Source organism: Gallus gallus, chromosome 1 (assembly GCF_016699485.2).
Source record: "Gallus gallus isolate bGalGal1 chromosome 1, bGalGal1.mat.broiler.GRCg7b, whole genome shotgun sequence".
Lineage (NCBI taxonomy): Eukaryota > Metazoa > Chordata > Aves > Galliformes > Phasianidae > Gallus > Gallus gallus.
In genome coordinates this window covers 70,021,813-70,037,401 of record NC_052532.1, presented here as the reverse complement: position 1 = coordinate 70,037,401, position 15,589 = coordinate 70,021,813, and the positions used below count along the sequence as shown (strand labels likewise).

The window sequence follows — 15,589 nt, the reverse complement described above, 5'->3', positions numbered from 1 at the left end:
TCTAAAGTGACACCAGAATGTCACTTAGGGAAACCCAGCTGTGTGGGATGGTCCAGAGCCCACCTATAAATGTGTAAGGATAGGAAGAAAGTGGACAGATGTTCACTGGGTTGTGCCTAAAGGCTTCATGGACACTGTGTTTAAATTGAAGCAAGTTAATCACAGATGAGTATCTGAGAGAGAAGCAAGCTGGCTTGTAATACTGAAAAGAATAGAAAAAGAAGTGAGTTATTGACTGGTGTGTTTAATCAGTCTAGCTTTTATATTTCTATTGTAATCCTAAACAATAAGGATTACATTCTTTTCTCAGAGGCACGCAGATAACTGTATATTCAAGGACAGGATCACCGTGCAGAAGGAAAAAGCAGAAATCCTTGTCAACTTCAACCCGTACTTGTTATTTTTTTGAATAATATTGATTTTAATTTGCTGGTTTAATAGTAGTTTTCCCCTTTGTAAATGGAAAAGAGGTACTTTATGATTCATCAGCTCAATAGCTCCGATGCCAAACTCGGAAATACAGTCAGTATAACTGAGGAGAAAATGCATGTTTCATTAGCAAAAGTCAGTCAAGTTCCTGTGAAAATGCAGTTTGTGTTTGAAATACTGATAATGTTTTTAATAAAGAACTCCCACCTGACTGCCTTCCACCAACATCCGCAGAAAGCAGAGATGGCAGATTCCAGCACAAACAACGCTCTCAGCAAAACTTCCCTTCCTATAGCACCAAGCAAGGCTGAAGGAGAAGAAAATATGAGATGAAATACTTTCACTGACCTAACCATTGTGCAGGGGTTATGTTACCGCACTGTCCCCTTGTCACTAAAGTTGTCTATCCATGACTAACAAGTTGAAATACCAAAAAGCAGTAGGTGTGTGGTCCAGAGGGAATTATCCAACACAGTGCACGTGATTTGAAAAAAAAAAAAGTCAAAATATTACAGAGTGATTCTTGGGTTTTTCATTTGCATGGCAGGTAGAATGTGAGACTAGGTTTCATTCTGAGGTGCTAACTGTAGTTCTGTCCATAATGAATTGCTGTTATCTCAGTGAAAAAAAAAAGATTTCTTCCCTGATTCACCCTTTCCAGAGCAGCCAGGATAATGGAAATATGGACTGCAGAACTTGCTTGAGTTTCCCCCTTCGTTTCGTATGAATCTTCTCATATCTCAGGGACAGATGAAGACACTAAGGAGAGAGGCTGATATTTTGTGGGTATGGGGTTCCTTGAACAGAATCATCTTGCTCAGCATTTCCTCATGGTGCGCACTGAATAGGAACTTCTTTTTTGTGAGGCTCCTTCAATGGGAAGGAAGAAAAATCCACGTGGATCCGCAGTCACTTATGTTTTTAAATCTTGCCACTGTGGCAAGAAAATAAACTGTGTTTATTTTGACTGTGATCAGACCAATCTGATGACAACAGAAACTAGTCAAGAAGGATATTAAAAATCAGTGAAAGCAGAAATGCTTTTATTTGGGTCTGTTGGATGTTAGGGTGTGTCATTGCTGTAAAGTTACGAAGAACCTGTTTTTCTGCCCAATTTTTATTGATTTAAAAAAAAGATGGAAAAAGTCAGTCCTCAACTGGCATAAATAGATACAGCTTTACTGAAGTCACTGTGCATCTGTTCATTCTGGTGAAGGTTATAATTACCCCATATTGCAATCATTTTATCAGCCATAGCTAATGTTTTCTGTGTGATCCTCTGAAGCTTTTCAAGAATGAAAGCTCTGTCTGCTGCTCCCAGCACTTTGCCTCTGTGACATATGAATTGTGCCAAATACATTTTGAGTTTTTGTTTTTAAGCTCCGAGTACAAGGGTGAAGTGAAAATAAAGTGTGAATAATGGTCTTTCTCTCAAAGGCAATGTGATATTGTGTTGAGCTGAAAAATTTGCTCTCATACATATCGCCCCTGCCAGTATGAAGGGCTGATTGATGCTGAGCACGATCCAGCTTATATCTAGTACTGGGAAAGGGGGAGGGCTTTTCACCACTGCTGACAAAGCTTTAACAAGACCCAGGACTGGAGGCTGAACTTAGGCAAATTCAAACTTGCAATAAAATGCCAGTTGCAAGCATAATAAAATATTGGAAGTTTTTTGGGCTGATGTTGAATTCATCATTAAGAAGTCCTTCATATTTTCTTTTAAAATCAGACTTCAGTTCCTGGGGTGAATTCTGTGGCCATTTTGTGACTTGGGGAATCATGATCATCTCTTGGCTTTGTAATTGCAGTTCTCTTGTTATCTTTCCTCTCTCACTGGGCCACAAAGACAATGTATTTGCCAGAATTCTCGGAGAACCTGCAGATCTGCACAGAGATAACAATTCTCATTAAGTCCTGTCCTTTAGGACTACGTATCATTTCCCACAGAGATGGGAGGAATTGTGTTTTCATTCTCATCTCCCCCATACTTGCTTGGGTTGGGTCTTGAGGACTTGTTTTGTAAGGGTTTTTCTTTTTTACCTTTTTTTTTACTACAGCACAGGGGTGGTTTACCTGGTAAGACATAGATTGCCCATGATCACAGTTGATTTTGTCAGTGGTGACACACATCAGACTCTGCCACTGCAGCCACTTAGCCATTCGTGCACCTCTGTGGTATGCAACAATTTCTGCTCTTGTGAGCTGGAATGACGTTTCAGTGTAATGGAAGCCTTTGGCTTCACATAGGGGCATCTAGATGGAATTTAATGATATGGGATGCTCAAGAAGGCATGTTAGTTACAAGAGCTGATTCCCTTCTGATCTCAGACTCTTTAAAATACATGAAATTAGAGGTTGCTGAACAAAAGAGCACTCTGCACCTCTCACTGGATCAGGTTCCCTGTTATTTGCCGGTCTGAAAAGCACACAGCCACCTTGTGAATTCCCAGGTCTGGGAATATCTTCTCTTGCAGGTTACTTGAGAAATACCATGGGTGTCTGAATATTGCTGCCTAAAATAAAATGTATTTATTATCATGGTTATTGAGCAAACTTGAGAACAACGTGGCATTGTGAAATCACTGTATTCAAGAAGCAGCTCTCCCTCTACTACATTTATAGCCCTGGTAGTATCACATTCTGTTTTGACAGCTGTCAGAAGTTAAATGAAAGATATTTGAGGAGAGGGGGGTTGAGCTACAGGAGAAACAGTTGCAGTTTTCCCTTTGTGACACATATGCTGTCTGTTAGTCTTTCCTTTCACCTCTCCTCTTCCAAACTCAGGCACCTTTTATGTGCCATGACTTCTAGTGGGGGCTGGTGCCATGCAACCTGTGTTACTTGCAGTGGAAGAGGATTTTTATCACCTTGTATGTAAAATGCAGTCCATAGTCTGCTCCTATTTTTTCTCCAGTTCCTTGGTGACTGTTAGGCTACAGCTTTGCAGTGCAGGGAAGGAATTTGTTAGCTCACTCTTTCTTCTTTCTTTTCCCTTCCCAGCTGACACCATTTATTCTTATAACTGCAGCAGGTAATGTGAAACTCTGCTAGAGATCTTCCCCTTAGCTCTATTGAACGCTTACACTCAGTGCTGTGATTCATAGGTGTTAGAGAACTGTGGATGGGAAGGGGTTTCTATGCATGTTTTCTTTTTTTTTTTGGATTCATGTCTGTGGGCTGTGGAAAGAAATGCTGTTTAACTTATTTTTGCTTTAATTTGTGCTAGGAGCACCTTAAACCTTCCCGTTATCAACTCTTTTTAGTACTCTGTAATAAATGTGCTTTCACAACTTGTCAAGGAATTTGCAGAGCGTTAGGATAGGAAGACCGCTATACCTTCTTTGTATCACAAGGTGGCAGAAAATGCCCAGCTTACGTTCTTCATAGGCTCATAGAGTAGCTTGGGTTCTTGTGCTGTACCACTGAGAAAGCGTATTGGATACATCAATACACAGGCCTCTTTAGGGAACAAGTTACTTTGAAATATTGTCTGTGTAAATGGGCAGGGAGATCTTATTATATAGTAAAAGTCATATGCAGACATCCACAACTTGCAGAATTTGCATAATTGCATTAAAAAAAACATGTATAAAATGTGTTGAAGTATTATACTCACCAATATATATATATATATAGGTAACGGTGTAGAAAAGATAGCTATAGAGTTAGTTGGAGTATATATAGGGATTTAGTTTTCAGTAGACTTTTGATTAAATATAAGCATGCAAGTGAGAGTGACAGATAACAGTAGATCTGTATAGAGTGCCTGACAGCTTTTGGCTAAAAAAAAACTACTGAGATGATTTGTTATCAGACTTGATTTATTCTAAAGATCTCAGGGACTGTTACATTGAGTCTCTGATCTGAGAGCTACGATTTATTTTCTCTCTCTCTCTCCCTCTGTATATGTGTGCTAATCTGTTTGTGTGTTTGCAATATTTCTGCTGGTAACTGGTGTTACCTTAATTTACAATTAAAAACCACTTAAGGAGAAATAGCAACATTGAGAAGTTTGCCAAACAGCTTAGAATTAAATTTCTATTTTGTTGGCCACGAGAATACATTTTAACTGTATTTTGCCAAGCATCTCAGACTTTTTCTGAATAATACTATTTCTGTGAACGTGTCTCTGAGCACATGGGCATGAACAGCTTGTTAAAGGCTTACATATGAGAGACTTATATAAGGTATGGGAGGGAAAATGATGTTGTTATGAAAGTGTAAAAATAGGTATTACAGTATCTGCTTGTATAATTGACTGATCCAGACACGAACAAGGTGCATTAAGTGTCTGCCTCTGCTTCATGCTGCTATTGCACTGGGTGCTTTTTCATGTAATAAGCATTAGTTCTGTGAAATGCCTGAGCCAGGATGGTTTTAAACCAAACCTCTGGGCGCTGCTTTTGAAAATTAGATCATTATGAAGTTGTCAGTATGAAGTTGGTTAAACTCCTTTCTCAAATATCTTGGACGAGATATTTGTCTGGTATCTTAACTAAGTAAATCAAATAATCCTTATGTTAAATATGTGAATCTGAACTCACAGAATAGAGGAAAAATAGCAAAGAAAAAAGAAATTGGGTTACTGTTGGCTTATCTTGAATATAGTTAGTCCTAGTTTAGTGTAGTTTTGAGTCATTTTGTGCTGAGTGTGAAAGGCCTTTTAGTGTTAATGTGAAGTTGTGAGTGAACATCCTGGCTCCCAGCTTTGTTGCTTATCTGCTGCCATACCTTGGGCAAGACCTCCAGCCCGGCTCGACTTGCATTTTCACTTTCCACTTACCTTAATTGCCTGTAGTTCATACACCCCTAAGAGGGACTGTAATTCTAATGCATATCTGTGCTGTTCATTGAACTTAGAACCAAGTGGCAACTGAGGGCCAAGCTACTGAAATACAAAGAGCTGAAATGCATTTGTCACAACTGTTCCCCTTGAAATATGGGTATGGCTCCTCCTTGACAGAAGCTGATGGCCAGCCCCGAAAGATGATTTTCCCTACATCAGTACATCCCTGTCTTTTCATTCAATGGTGTACTAAGGCTGGAGCTTGGAGGCAACAGCACTGGAAGGGCACAGGCAGCTCTTACCAGTGCCTGTCTGCTGCAGCTTGTCATTTTGTTTCACAGTATGGAAGGTGCGAGAAGTGACAGGATGAAATAAGCACACAAGGAGCCAGCTGTTTTATGTGGCCATGTTAACGAATAAGCCAGGAGTGAAGTTAACTTCATGTGAAGCAGTTTAAATTATTTATTTTCAGTTCTAGAACTGTACTTACCACGTTGTTCAGTCAGAGCCGTGTTGACAGGGTGACATTAATTACTCCACTGGAAACACATCACATTAGCTGGAAACAATTGTTTTCAGCTATCATTCATTGTTCTGTGTAAAGGTGCATCCTACACAAACACTGGCAAATGGTTTCCCCTCCATCCGTGGAAGTGCCTTCTGTGCTCACCCATAGCAGTGAATCAACTCTTACAGCAACAAAAATATTAAGTTCAGCAGTTGTGGGCATTTTTTTTTCTCCCTTTCTCTCTGCTTTGGCTGAAACATCCTTACTGAGAACCAAACGTGGTTCAAGTAACACTTGTATGGATGTGTGCTAATAAAAGGAAGGGACTGACTTTTTTTCACCCTTCTTGTTCAGCACTGCAATGAGTTAGGGACTGCAAAATGGCTCAGTTGAAGAGTGGAGAGAATACGTCTACAGGTGGATGAATGGCTGTCAACCTGGAGTTGCAATGTTATGTTTTTGTAGACACTCTTGTTGCATGGCTAATGCAATTTTAGTCTATGGGCAGAGTGCGTGTATGCAGCATTTATCCATTGCAGTGTTGGATTATGCCTAATAACATCTAACTTTGTTTTCAGGTTAGGCCAAAGACCCTGATTCCAGACAGCCTCCCCATTTCCCCATGCAGAGACCAACCATCCAAGCAGCCTCCAACCTTCCAAAAGGCGACAGTTGTCAGCATCAAAAACCCCAGCCCTGCCCTCCCCACTGCCAACAATACCGTCAGCCATGTAGAGACGTCTAACAGCCAGGCACAGAGCGTCACCGATCCTACCCCTCTCTCGTCGCCTCTGAGCAGTGCCGGTGTGGCCTACGCCATCATCTCCACCTCCCCCAGCAATGCAGCCCCTATCAGCACCAGCGCTACTGTCTCTGTGGTCAATGACAGCATCAAAGTGCAGCCACTCCTCATCAGCGCCGACAGCAAGGTAGGTTCAGATTCTTGCTGCCTTCCAGTTGCCAAACACGGGAATTATGATGCAGATGTGAGTAGGCTGTTCACAGAATCACTGAGGTGGGAAGGGAATTGTGCTCTGTCCCCTGCTCAAGCTGGGACAGCCAGAGCAATGTGCTCAGGACCACACCCAAGAGGCTTCTGGAGATCTCCGAGGAGGAGACTCCACAGCCTCTGAGCAACCTGTGCCAATGCTCTGTCACCTGAACAGCATAGAATTGCTTCCTAGTATTCAGAGGGAACCTCCTCTGCTCCAATTTCTGCCCATTGGCTCTGATTCTGGTACTGGCCACCACTGAGAAGAGCCCACTTCCATCTTCTGTCCACCTTCTCTTCATGGATTTGTACACGTTGAATAGATCCCCTGAAGCATCCTCTTCTCCAGACTGACAAAGCCCAGCTGTCTCAGCCTTTCCTCACGGAATTGCTTGAGTGTATTGATAGCCCGCAATTGGACTCTTTCCAGTAAGTGCCTGTCCCTGTCATCCTGCACAGCCCTGTACGGAATAGTGCCAATGGTCTCCGGGAAAGGAAATATTCAGAAAGCAGTGGGAAAATGCTTAGCAGGACACATGGATGCCAGTAGACATTTATCAGTGTACATAGCTTGTTTTTAGTGGGATTAAAATGCATCAGTATATAACTTGACATTATGATCTTCTCTTTTCTTAAACCATTTCTTATTAATAATATTTCTGATTTCTGTGAAGGCTCAAATTTCCTATGGACTCCCTCTTCAATTATATAGCGATATCAGTTATATCAACTGGTCCTAGGGGAGTGTATCAAATAATCAGGCATTCCCTTCTACATTTCCAGGGGCAAGCCAAATGAAATGAGAGATCGGGGTTTCAAAACTGATCAACAGATCAGTAGGAAAAAATCAAGTTATAAATTTATTGTTTCCTGTTTGTACAGATTTTCAGCTTTGAAATACAAGAACTTCACCACTCATGTACCAGAAATAGATTCAATAAGGTCTGCCAATGTACCCAGCAGACATTCATTGTAATTTGCTGCTAGGATCCTGCTGCTCTGGATATTATTGGCAGCACAGGTTCTCATACAGTACTAACAAAGAATACAGGATGCAGTATGGTCTGTGAATAAATAAAACTAAGCATCTCTTCCATACTTCCCTGAAATTATTTATTTTTCTTACTCAAACTGGCTACTGGTTAAAAAAATACCTTTTTATGCTATTGAGTCTTTTAGAGTGACTGGAAATCAAGTACTCATATATAACAGTTAAATAAATTGGTTGAAGGTTAGCAATTAGATGGAGGAGACTCCATGTAGAAATCCAATAACTTTCATCAAGAAGGTGACCTTGGGAAACTTCCATACTCCTGTATGAAGCTTTGATTATGGATGTGACGTCACATGTGTAGTTCTGGCATCAAAAATTGTCTTTCATTCCTCTTAATTTAATAGCTTCTGAGGTAACGTTGTTTGTAATATGTAAATCTTTATGTAGTAAATCAGACAGTAGTAGATGCATGCATAAGAGATCTGTGTAGTAATTCCTATAGCTAAGGTTCTAAAACTCAATTAATTTTAATTAAAAAACTGTATTTTACTTTGTTTATGCAAAACTGGATATCCACCACTCATAACCCATAAATACTGAGGACTCAACTCTGATCTCAGTTATATCTGTATTACTGAGGAGCACCTTCCCTCCACTCCACATGTACTTACTCTGAAACAACACTGGAATGACTGAGGTCAGGCTGTTAATTTGGATGTGTAGTAGTTCCATCTCTACTATGTGTATGTGAAGTGAATTAAAGGAAACAATTTAGAATCACTGACAAGCTGGGTAGTAAATTTAGGCCACAGAATCTGCTTCAGTAGCCCTCTGAATACAGAGTGTCCTGATTTTCAGAGATGTTAATGTCAAATGGCTCCCCTAGGCTGCTGCTAGTTTATGATGCATCTGTAAAGATTAATTTGTGGAAAGTTTAGCAGAGATCTAGAGACCTAAGCTAGGTATCCATTTTCTGATACTTTCGACTTGTGATTTGAATTTATTATCTAACCATTCTGTGAAGAATCTAAGTTTCAGGCAGAAAATTCCAGTTTGATGTAGTGAATTCTGATCTTCTATTTGTATGTTGTCTTTTAGGTTATCATTATTCAGCCTCAAGTCCAAACCCAGACAGAAAGTAAAGTGGAGACAAAGAAACCTCCTGAAGAGTCAGCTCAGGGACCCCCTGCTACCAAAAAGAAAAAGGAGGAAAATCCAGAGGTGAATTTATTATTATTATAATAAATGTGTTACAGTATGGTAGAATTCTAGGGACCATTTCTAAACACTTTTCTATGTGCATATATATTTACTGTGTTTGTGCTTGCGGTTCATTGCAAATGGAACAATTCCTGCCCTAGAGAACTGCTCTGACAAATTTGGTTTGCAGCTTTCAAGTCTTCCATTGTCACAAAATGTAAGAACTGTAGGTCTTGCAATGATCCAGGCACCTTTTATGAGTATAGATGTATTTCTTCTGAAAGAGATATACAAACTGATAATATTTTATTTTATGCTAGCAAATAACTGACATCGGCTTTACAGGCTGGATATGAGATCAAATTAATATTTCTTTTTGTAAGCTGATCTTTTACGTTTTTGTTTTCTTTGTAATGAATTTTGCAATCTCTAGATTGTACGTAGCAACACAGTTCCTTGCATTTGCTATGTGCATGCCATCCCACATGTACACGTTCTTTCTCTGAATAAAGAGCAGGTTATAGGGTTAAATCTCTTTCATGAACTATATTTACTATGTAAACTAAAAATACAAATCAGAAGATATAGAAATGGAGCCTATGTTTAACAGGCATTTTGGTTTTGCTAGATATATTCAGATCAGACTGTGTGTACTTTTGAGGTAATTTGAGAAATTATACAAGCTGAATTTACTTCTAATGTTGAAATGCTCAGATCACATGACATCCTAACCTTATTACTCTAATATGTTTGTAGCAAGAAGGCATCCTTGGAGCTGTAGCTTTAAGAGGACTATTGCAATATAAGTTTTTGATGTTATGTGGGCAGTGTGGGTTGTAGCTCCTTTTGCCATTTTGAGAGGCTTGTATACTTAAAAGAGTGTTAAGGAATAAATATTGTGACTTCTGGCCTGGAATATCACAGCTTTATGCAGAAGCCCTGCTGAACAACACTTATGAAATCTCCCCACTTTAAAAATCTGACTTTTTGTATGAATCTTTGTTGTCACTGAACGATGGGAGCACATGAATCTCTGTTCTATAGGGAAGTATTTCCAAATTATTATTATTGTGCAGCACCTGGTGGGCAGAAAGGCTAGTAGATTCTACTTGAAAAAGAATTCTGTAGAAAACATCATATTTTCTTTGCCCTTAACTTATCCCCTGCAAAAGTATACTGAGCAGATATCTTCCAGAGAGACCACATGACTGGGGACACGTTGGTATAGCATTCCCAAATCTAATGAGCTTTCTGTTAAATTGCTAACAAGTATGCCCTGATGTCAATGGTCTGTTTGGTTGCCTTTTTGTAACCAAGATCATCGTTCCTACAGTGTATACAGGAGGCCTCAGCAAGCACATTTTTCTGGGTAGGTAGGATGCTGAAGCTGTGCCCTTAAGTATGACTTTTTTTTTCTTAGATTTGTTTCACAGCCATACATATGTAGGTCTAGAGTTAATTTCTTTTGTTCTTTGAAAGTAAACTTTAGTTGATTATATGTGTTTGAGCAATTAGTGTAATTAGAGCTAACAACATAATTAGTGTAAACACATGTAATGACATAAATAGAACATGCAATTATAAAATGAAATGGTTTTGTAAAAATTTTTGTTTTGCTTCATGAAAAGACATACTGCATATTTCTAAAAGCAATCGTGGCTGCTTAACAGTTGATGAAATTTGAGACAAAGAGTAACAAAGATACTGTGATCTTTTCTTAAGGAAAACAAGCAACCTAGGCATTTCTCTCCACACCTTTATTTGTCTTCAAAGCACAAAACTGAGGCAGGAACTCAAGTATGCCTCTACATAAATGTCCATCGTGATAGAGTGGGATTAAAAAAATTACATTTAAAATTCAAAATAAATAATCCAGACATAACCAGACCTTCCAGTAGCCAGGAGTTCCATCTGCAGTTCCTGAGTTCCTAAGCAAACGAGAGATTGAGGATGCTGGCTGTCTTTCGTTCTTGCCTTGACCTTTCTGCTGGGAAGCCGACTCTAGACACAGCTCCCCAGCAAGAAATTAAGGAATTATGCTAGGGAGCAGTTCTTCTGTGAAGAAAGTGCCTGTTATTTTTTTGTCATCAGTGCGTTGTTGTTGTTGTTCTTCTGAGTTTAGCACAGAGGGAGACAGTCAGAATTGCTCAAAACATTTTGCATTTCATTTTGAGTGTCAGTAAAATGTTGCATTTCTGGTACATTTCTAGCATTTTTTAATTTAAAAGAAAAATTAATGCCAGAAATGCTAGTTGTTTAGCCAATGGTGATTTTAGTCCTATCTAATGAGGACAGAGAGATACTCATTGCTATTTTGGTCTAAATGCTAGTGATTAAAAAGCTGGAAAAACTAAAGGATCAGTTTTGTGGATTCCTATGCAGAGGAGAAACAGCGTTGCATTGCCATTACTGTGTGGTACTTGAAAGCAAAGCACTGCAGTGGAAGCAGTATTTCGAGTTGAATCCAATGGGCTGCATGAGCATGAAATAGCAAAACCCATTTTAAAAGTGCTGTTAATATAATATGCTTGTTAAAATGAATGCAGCTTTTACTGGATCCTTTAAAAAGAATCCATCTTTCAAATAACTATAAAAGCTAATGCTTCTTTTCTTTAATAGTGAGATAATTATCAAGTCCATTTATGAAAGCTCTTCGTACGTTAAGCAAGTATGCTGTCATTACATTTAATTAGATATATATTCGAATATTGTTAGTATAAAGAGAGAAAATTGTTTAGCAAGCATTCCTGGACTCAAATAATGTTAGTTTAGATGTCAGAAAATACATGCTCCCTTTACAGCCTGATCTTTGGGTAGGATAGACAATCTATGCTCCATTGGGAAAATGCAGTTTCACATTAACCATTCCAACTCTCTGACTCCGCATTGAAATGTTGCTATCACTTCTGCTGGGAGTGCTGACGTATCCTGCCACAAAGTTACTTTCAGTAGGGGTGAAGAGAAGCTTGTAATTCTACTCAATTGACAAATTTTCTTCTCAGATCTTCACAGTGGGTCTCAGATCAAATATTCATCTTTCCCTTCACATGTGGAATCCCCACTGTGTGTAGCTGGTGTTTTAGACATGTAAGGAGTGTGCATTAATGAAATCAGGGTGTGACATGTATATGTACATGTGCTTGTCATTACCGGAGTTATGGGAGCAGAAATTTAGCATGTATCCCATCTAAATTGCCAGTGATTAGGTTTTAAATTACCATTTTTTTTTTTAATCTACAGGAGGAATTACATACTAGGGGATCATGGAATGACAGTATTCCTGTGTTATGGCTTTGTTAGTTCATCTCCTGAATGTAGATATTTTCACAGATGGAAGAACAATATGGATATCCAATGCTCACCCTCTAATTTTTGAAGAACCCACCCCTTAGCTAGATCCTTCATTTCTGAAATGAGGATGTGCTTGCTTTTACTGACCCACTGCATGAAAGCGACTTACCTAGTTGTTTTTATCCTGGGCTGAAAGTTGAATCATCGTACTTTCCATAAACGAGAAGGTCAAATTAAGTTTGACTTGGGACTGTTGAAATGTGTTCTCCTGACACTTCTCTGGTTGAAACTGTTTTGACCTTGTACAACCTAAACATTCCAGTTAGTTCAACCTAAACCTATCCATTGTATTTTGGGTGAACGTGATGATTATATCTTCCAGTGGTCTTTAGGTGCTTTGCCACAGTTGGGTTGTGCATTTTGCTTGCCTGGACTCCTAATAGCTTGGATTTTCAAGTTAGATTGTCTCTCCTGTGGAATAGCATAGGAGAGTGAAAATGCCACTTGTGTACCATGGCCCAACAAGGCTGTTCAGAACAGCGTAGAAAGGAGGCCTTGTGTTATCCCAGATCTGACTCAAAACCAAGAGTTCAGTTCAGTTTGGGCTAGGAACTACATAGCAGAATTACAGGTTTCCATTTAAGAAAACAGAATGAATAAAAAATAATTTCTAATTCAGCAAAGCTTTTTCTGCTAGGAAGAATTTCCCAATGAGAAATCACTGACAAAAAATGTGTCTGCTCTAGTACTTGTCCTGTTACTGCACAGCTATGTTTTGAAGTTTCGTTGATATTCAAATGTGTTTTGTATGTATACAATGTACAGAAATTCTGAGTCATTCTTTTAATCACATTTCCCACTGTCAGATGAGTTCACCACTGTCAGTGCAAGGTATTTGTTCACTCCCCAGCGGGGGAAGGTATCAGAGTGTCTATTTGTAGTTCAAGCATGTGATATCTTTTCTGTAACTTGGCAAGAGCAATTTCTGAACCGTTCTGTTGGGAGGAAGGGAATCACTATACTTCAGATGTCTTCTTAATTATTAACAGATGTATAGTATTTTAAAGTTCAATGAAAGCATGTGTCATATTTTCTTAGTACAGCTTGCTCATATCCAGTAAAAACAGTGCCGGGTCCAGACAGTGATCAGTTCTCTAAAGAGTGGAGTAATAAAGCAACTAGCAATATGAAATTGAATTGACTGGATTCTGATCATGTGTTATGTAGCATTAGTACTCATACAGCATTGGCCTTATGTCTCTGAACATTACTTACTGTTCTACAAGTAGGGCATAACTGACCAGGCCTATCTGAGGCAAATCTTAAAGTGCATTTTCATATGTATTTATGCAATAGACATTTCTAAAAGACCTTTATTAGGTTTATTCTATCAGTGCTAGATTACTTACTTCTGGATTGTCACAGTAGAAAATCTAACCCCTGTTTATTTTTTCCATAGAAAATTGCCTTCATGGTAGCATTAGGACTGGTTACCACAGAACATTTGGAAGGTAAGATGGCATGTATTGTTTCACAGTTCAGATTTTGAGTGAGATTTTTTCTCTGTGCTGCTCTACAGCTGAAAGAAATGGGTGATTTTGTCCTCAGAAGGGTAATTAAATATCAGGTAAAATGTTGCTTGTGCATAGTTGTGCTTTTCAGCCTCAAACTAATGGGTGTCCGTGTTTTGCTCTGTCTCCTGTTTCATCACACAGCTCATGGTGTGACAACTGGCTCTGCAGCCAGCAGCAGCATGCCTGGCATGACCTGGTGTTGGGGCTCATTCTGTCAATGTGGTCTTTTAAAGGCAGTTACCTGCCAAGGAAGATAGTGAAGCTGGAAGTCTGCAATGGCTCTGGCCAATGCTGGTCTGCCTGAAGTGTCAGCAAGGGTCATTCAAAGGTTGAAAGTTTATCCCAGTCTTCTGTAGCGAGCATGCCCTCCCTTCTTTCCTCGTGTGAGGAGGACATGCTCTCATTTCTTGAGTTAACCATCTGTCATCTTTAGAGTTCCACAGAATAATGTATATGGCAGTAATGAAATTCTGCATTTGCTTCCTGTGTTTTTAAGTGAATTTAAAAACTACCTCTCACAAAGTCTTCCTTTTCCCACTCCTTTTCGTTTAGCCAAAATAAACAGACATTCATGAGCCTGATCTTACTCTTGTGTGAGAATTGCTAGCACACCTTTCTAGGCCTCTGAATATGTGTTCAAACAGATATTGCATATAATCTGGAGCCCTTGCATACTGTTTGTTTTTCTTTTCCATCCTTCCAAAAAATCCTTGCAAGAGTTAGCAGATTTGTACCCTTCTTTGCTTCACCTTTGTCTTTCTGAATAAGGATATAGATAAGAATAAAAAAGAACTTGTTCAGCAAATTTGCCAGTGGTGTTAAATGGGTTCGGGGGTTCCTTGGCAGAATGGGCACATTCTCATGGAGAGAAAAGCTTTTATTAGGAAAAAATCTGCAGGTTGATATGTTTTGGTTATGTGCTCTGCCAGTTCAAGTTGGTGAGATACCACTCATATACGGAGTGCTAATCTGGTGTCTAGGCCAGCCAAGAATGAATCCTGATAACAAAAATGTTAATGATAATTGACACTTACTGCCCATCCCATGGATGTTTATGTGCACTGTTTATGACTGTTTATGTTCTTTAGTTAGCCACAGTCTTAGATACCTTGCTGACTCAAGAGTCCAACTTATTTCCAGCTTTTTTTAATAAGGTACTTTGTTCTTCTCTTCCCTGGTTTTAAGAGTGGCTGTGAATTCTGGAGAAAATAGCGTGTTAATTATAGAGGTTTCTCCATGCAGCAGGTTTTCTGGACTTTTTTTTTTTTTTTTTTTTTAATTTTGCTGCTTTTCTGTCTCTTTCCTCTTTAAAACTGCATTTTAGAAAATCATTTGATGTCCCAGTGACTGAGAGTTTGAAAGCATTTTAGAGAAACTTTAAGCCATCAGCCGTTTTAATGCCTTAATGGTAATGGATTGAAATGGAAATTAAAAAGCCACAGCAATTTTGGGAGAAGATTTTTAATCCAAAAAGTGCAGAAGATGACTGATTCTTGTTTTCTTTGTCTAGGGAAAATAGGACAACATTTGAAATTATGAAGTGCAAATTATGCTTGCAACAGAAAGAACTTTGTTTTGAATAATTCTTTGCTCTTTGATTTTATTGGAACTAATAAATTGTTCACATGGATTTAATGCTTATGTTCAAAATGACAAGAACTGCTCCGTTCTGTTTGTTGTACAGAACAGTAAGTGCAGAGATGCACATTTTGAACCTAACTACTGCAATACTTATCCTCCAGAATCAATTCTTTCAGATAGATTCACTTCTTATATTCCCGCTATCTTGAAATAAACGGCTCTCACCAAGAGC

General features: G+C 39.0%; 1 protein-coding gene across 3 annotated transcripts in view; it reads left to right on the top strand.

Moving 5' to 3' along the window:
• The window catches only part of PHF21B (PHD finger protein 21B), a 161,783-nt gene that overhangs the window by 124,131 nt on the left and 22,063 nt on the right, over positions 1-15,589 (top strand). For all 3 annotated transcript variants that reach the window (XM_046943894.1, XM_015291043.4, XM_040703199.2), the window contains 3 exons: positions 6,305-6,655; positions 8,810-8,932; positions 13,662-13,713. In XM_046943894.1, the coding sequence (XP_046799850.1) occupies positions 6,305-6,655; positions 8,810-8,932; positions 13,662-13,713 (526 nt within the window). The remainder of the gene's footprint in view (positions 1-6,304; positions 6,656-8,809; positions 8,933-13,661; positions 13,714-15,589) is intronic.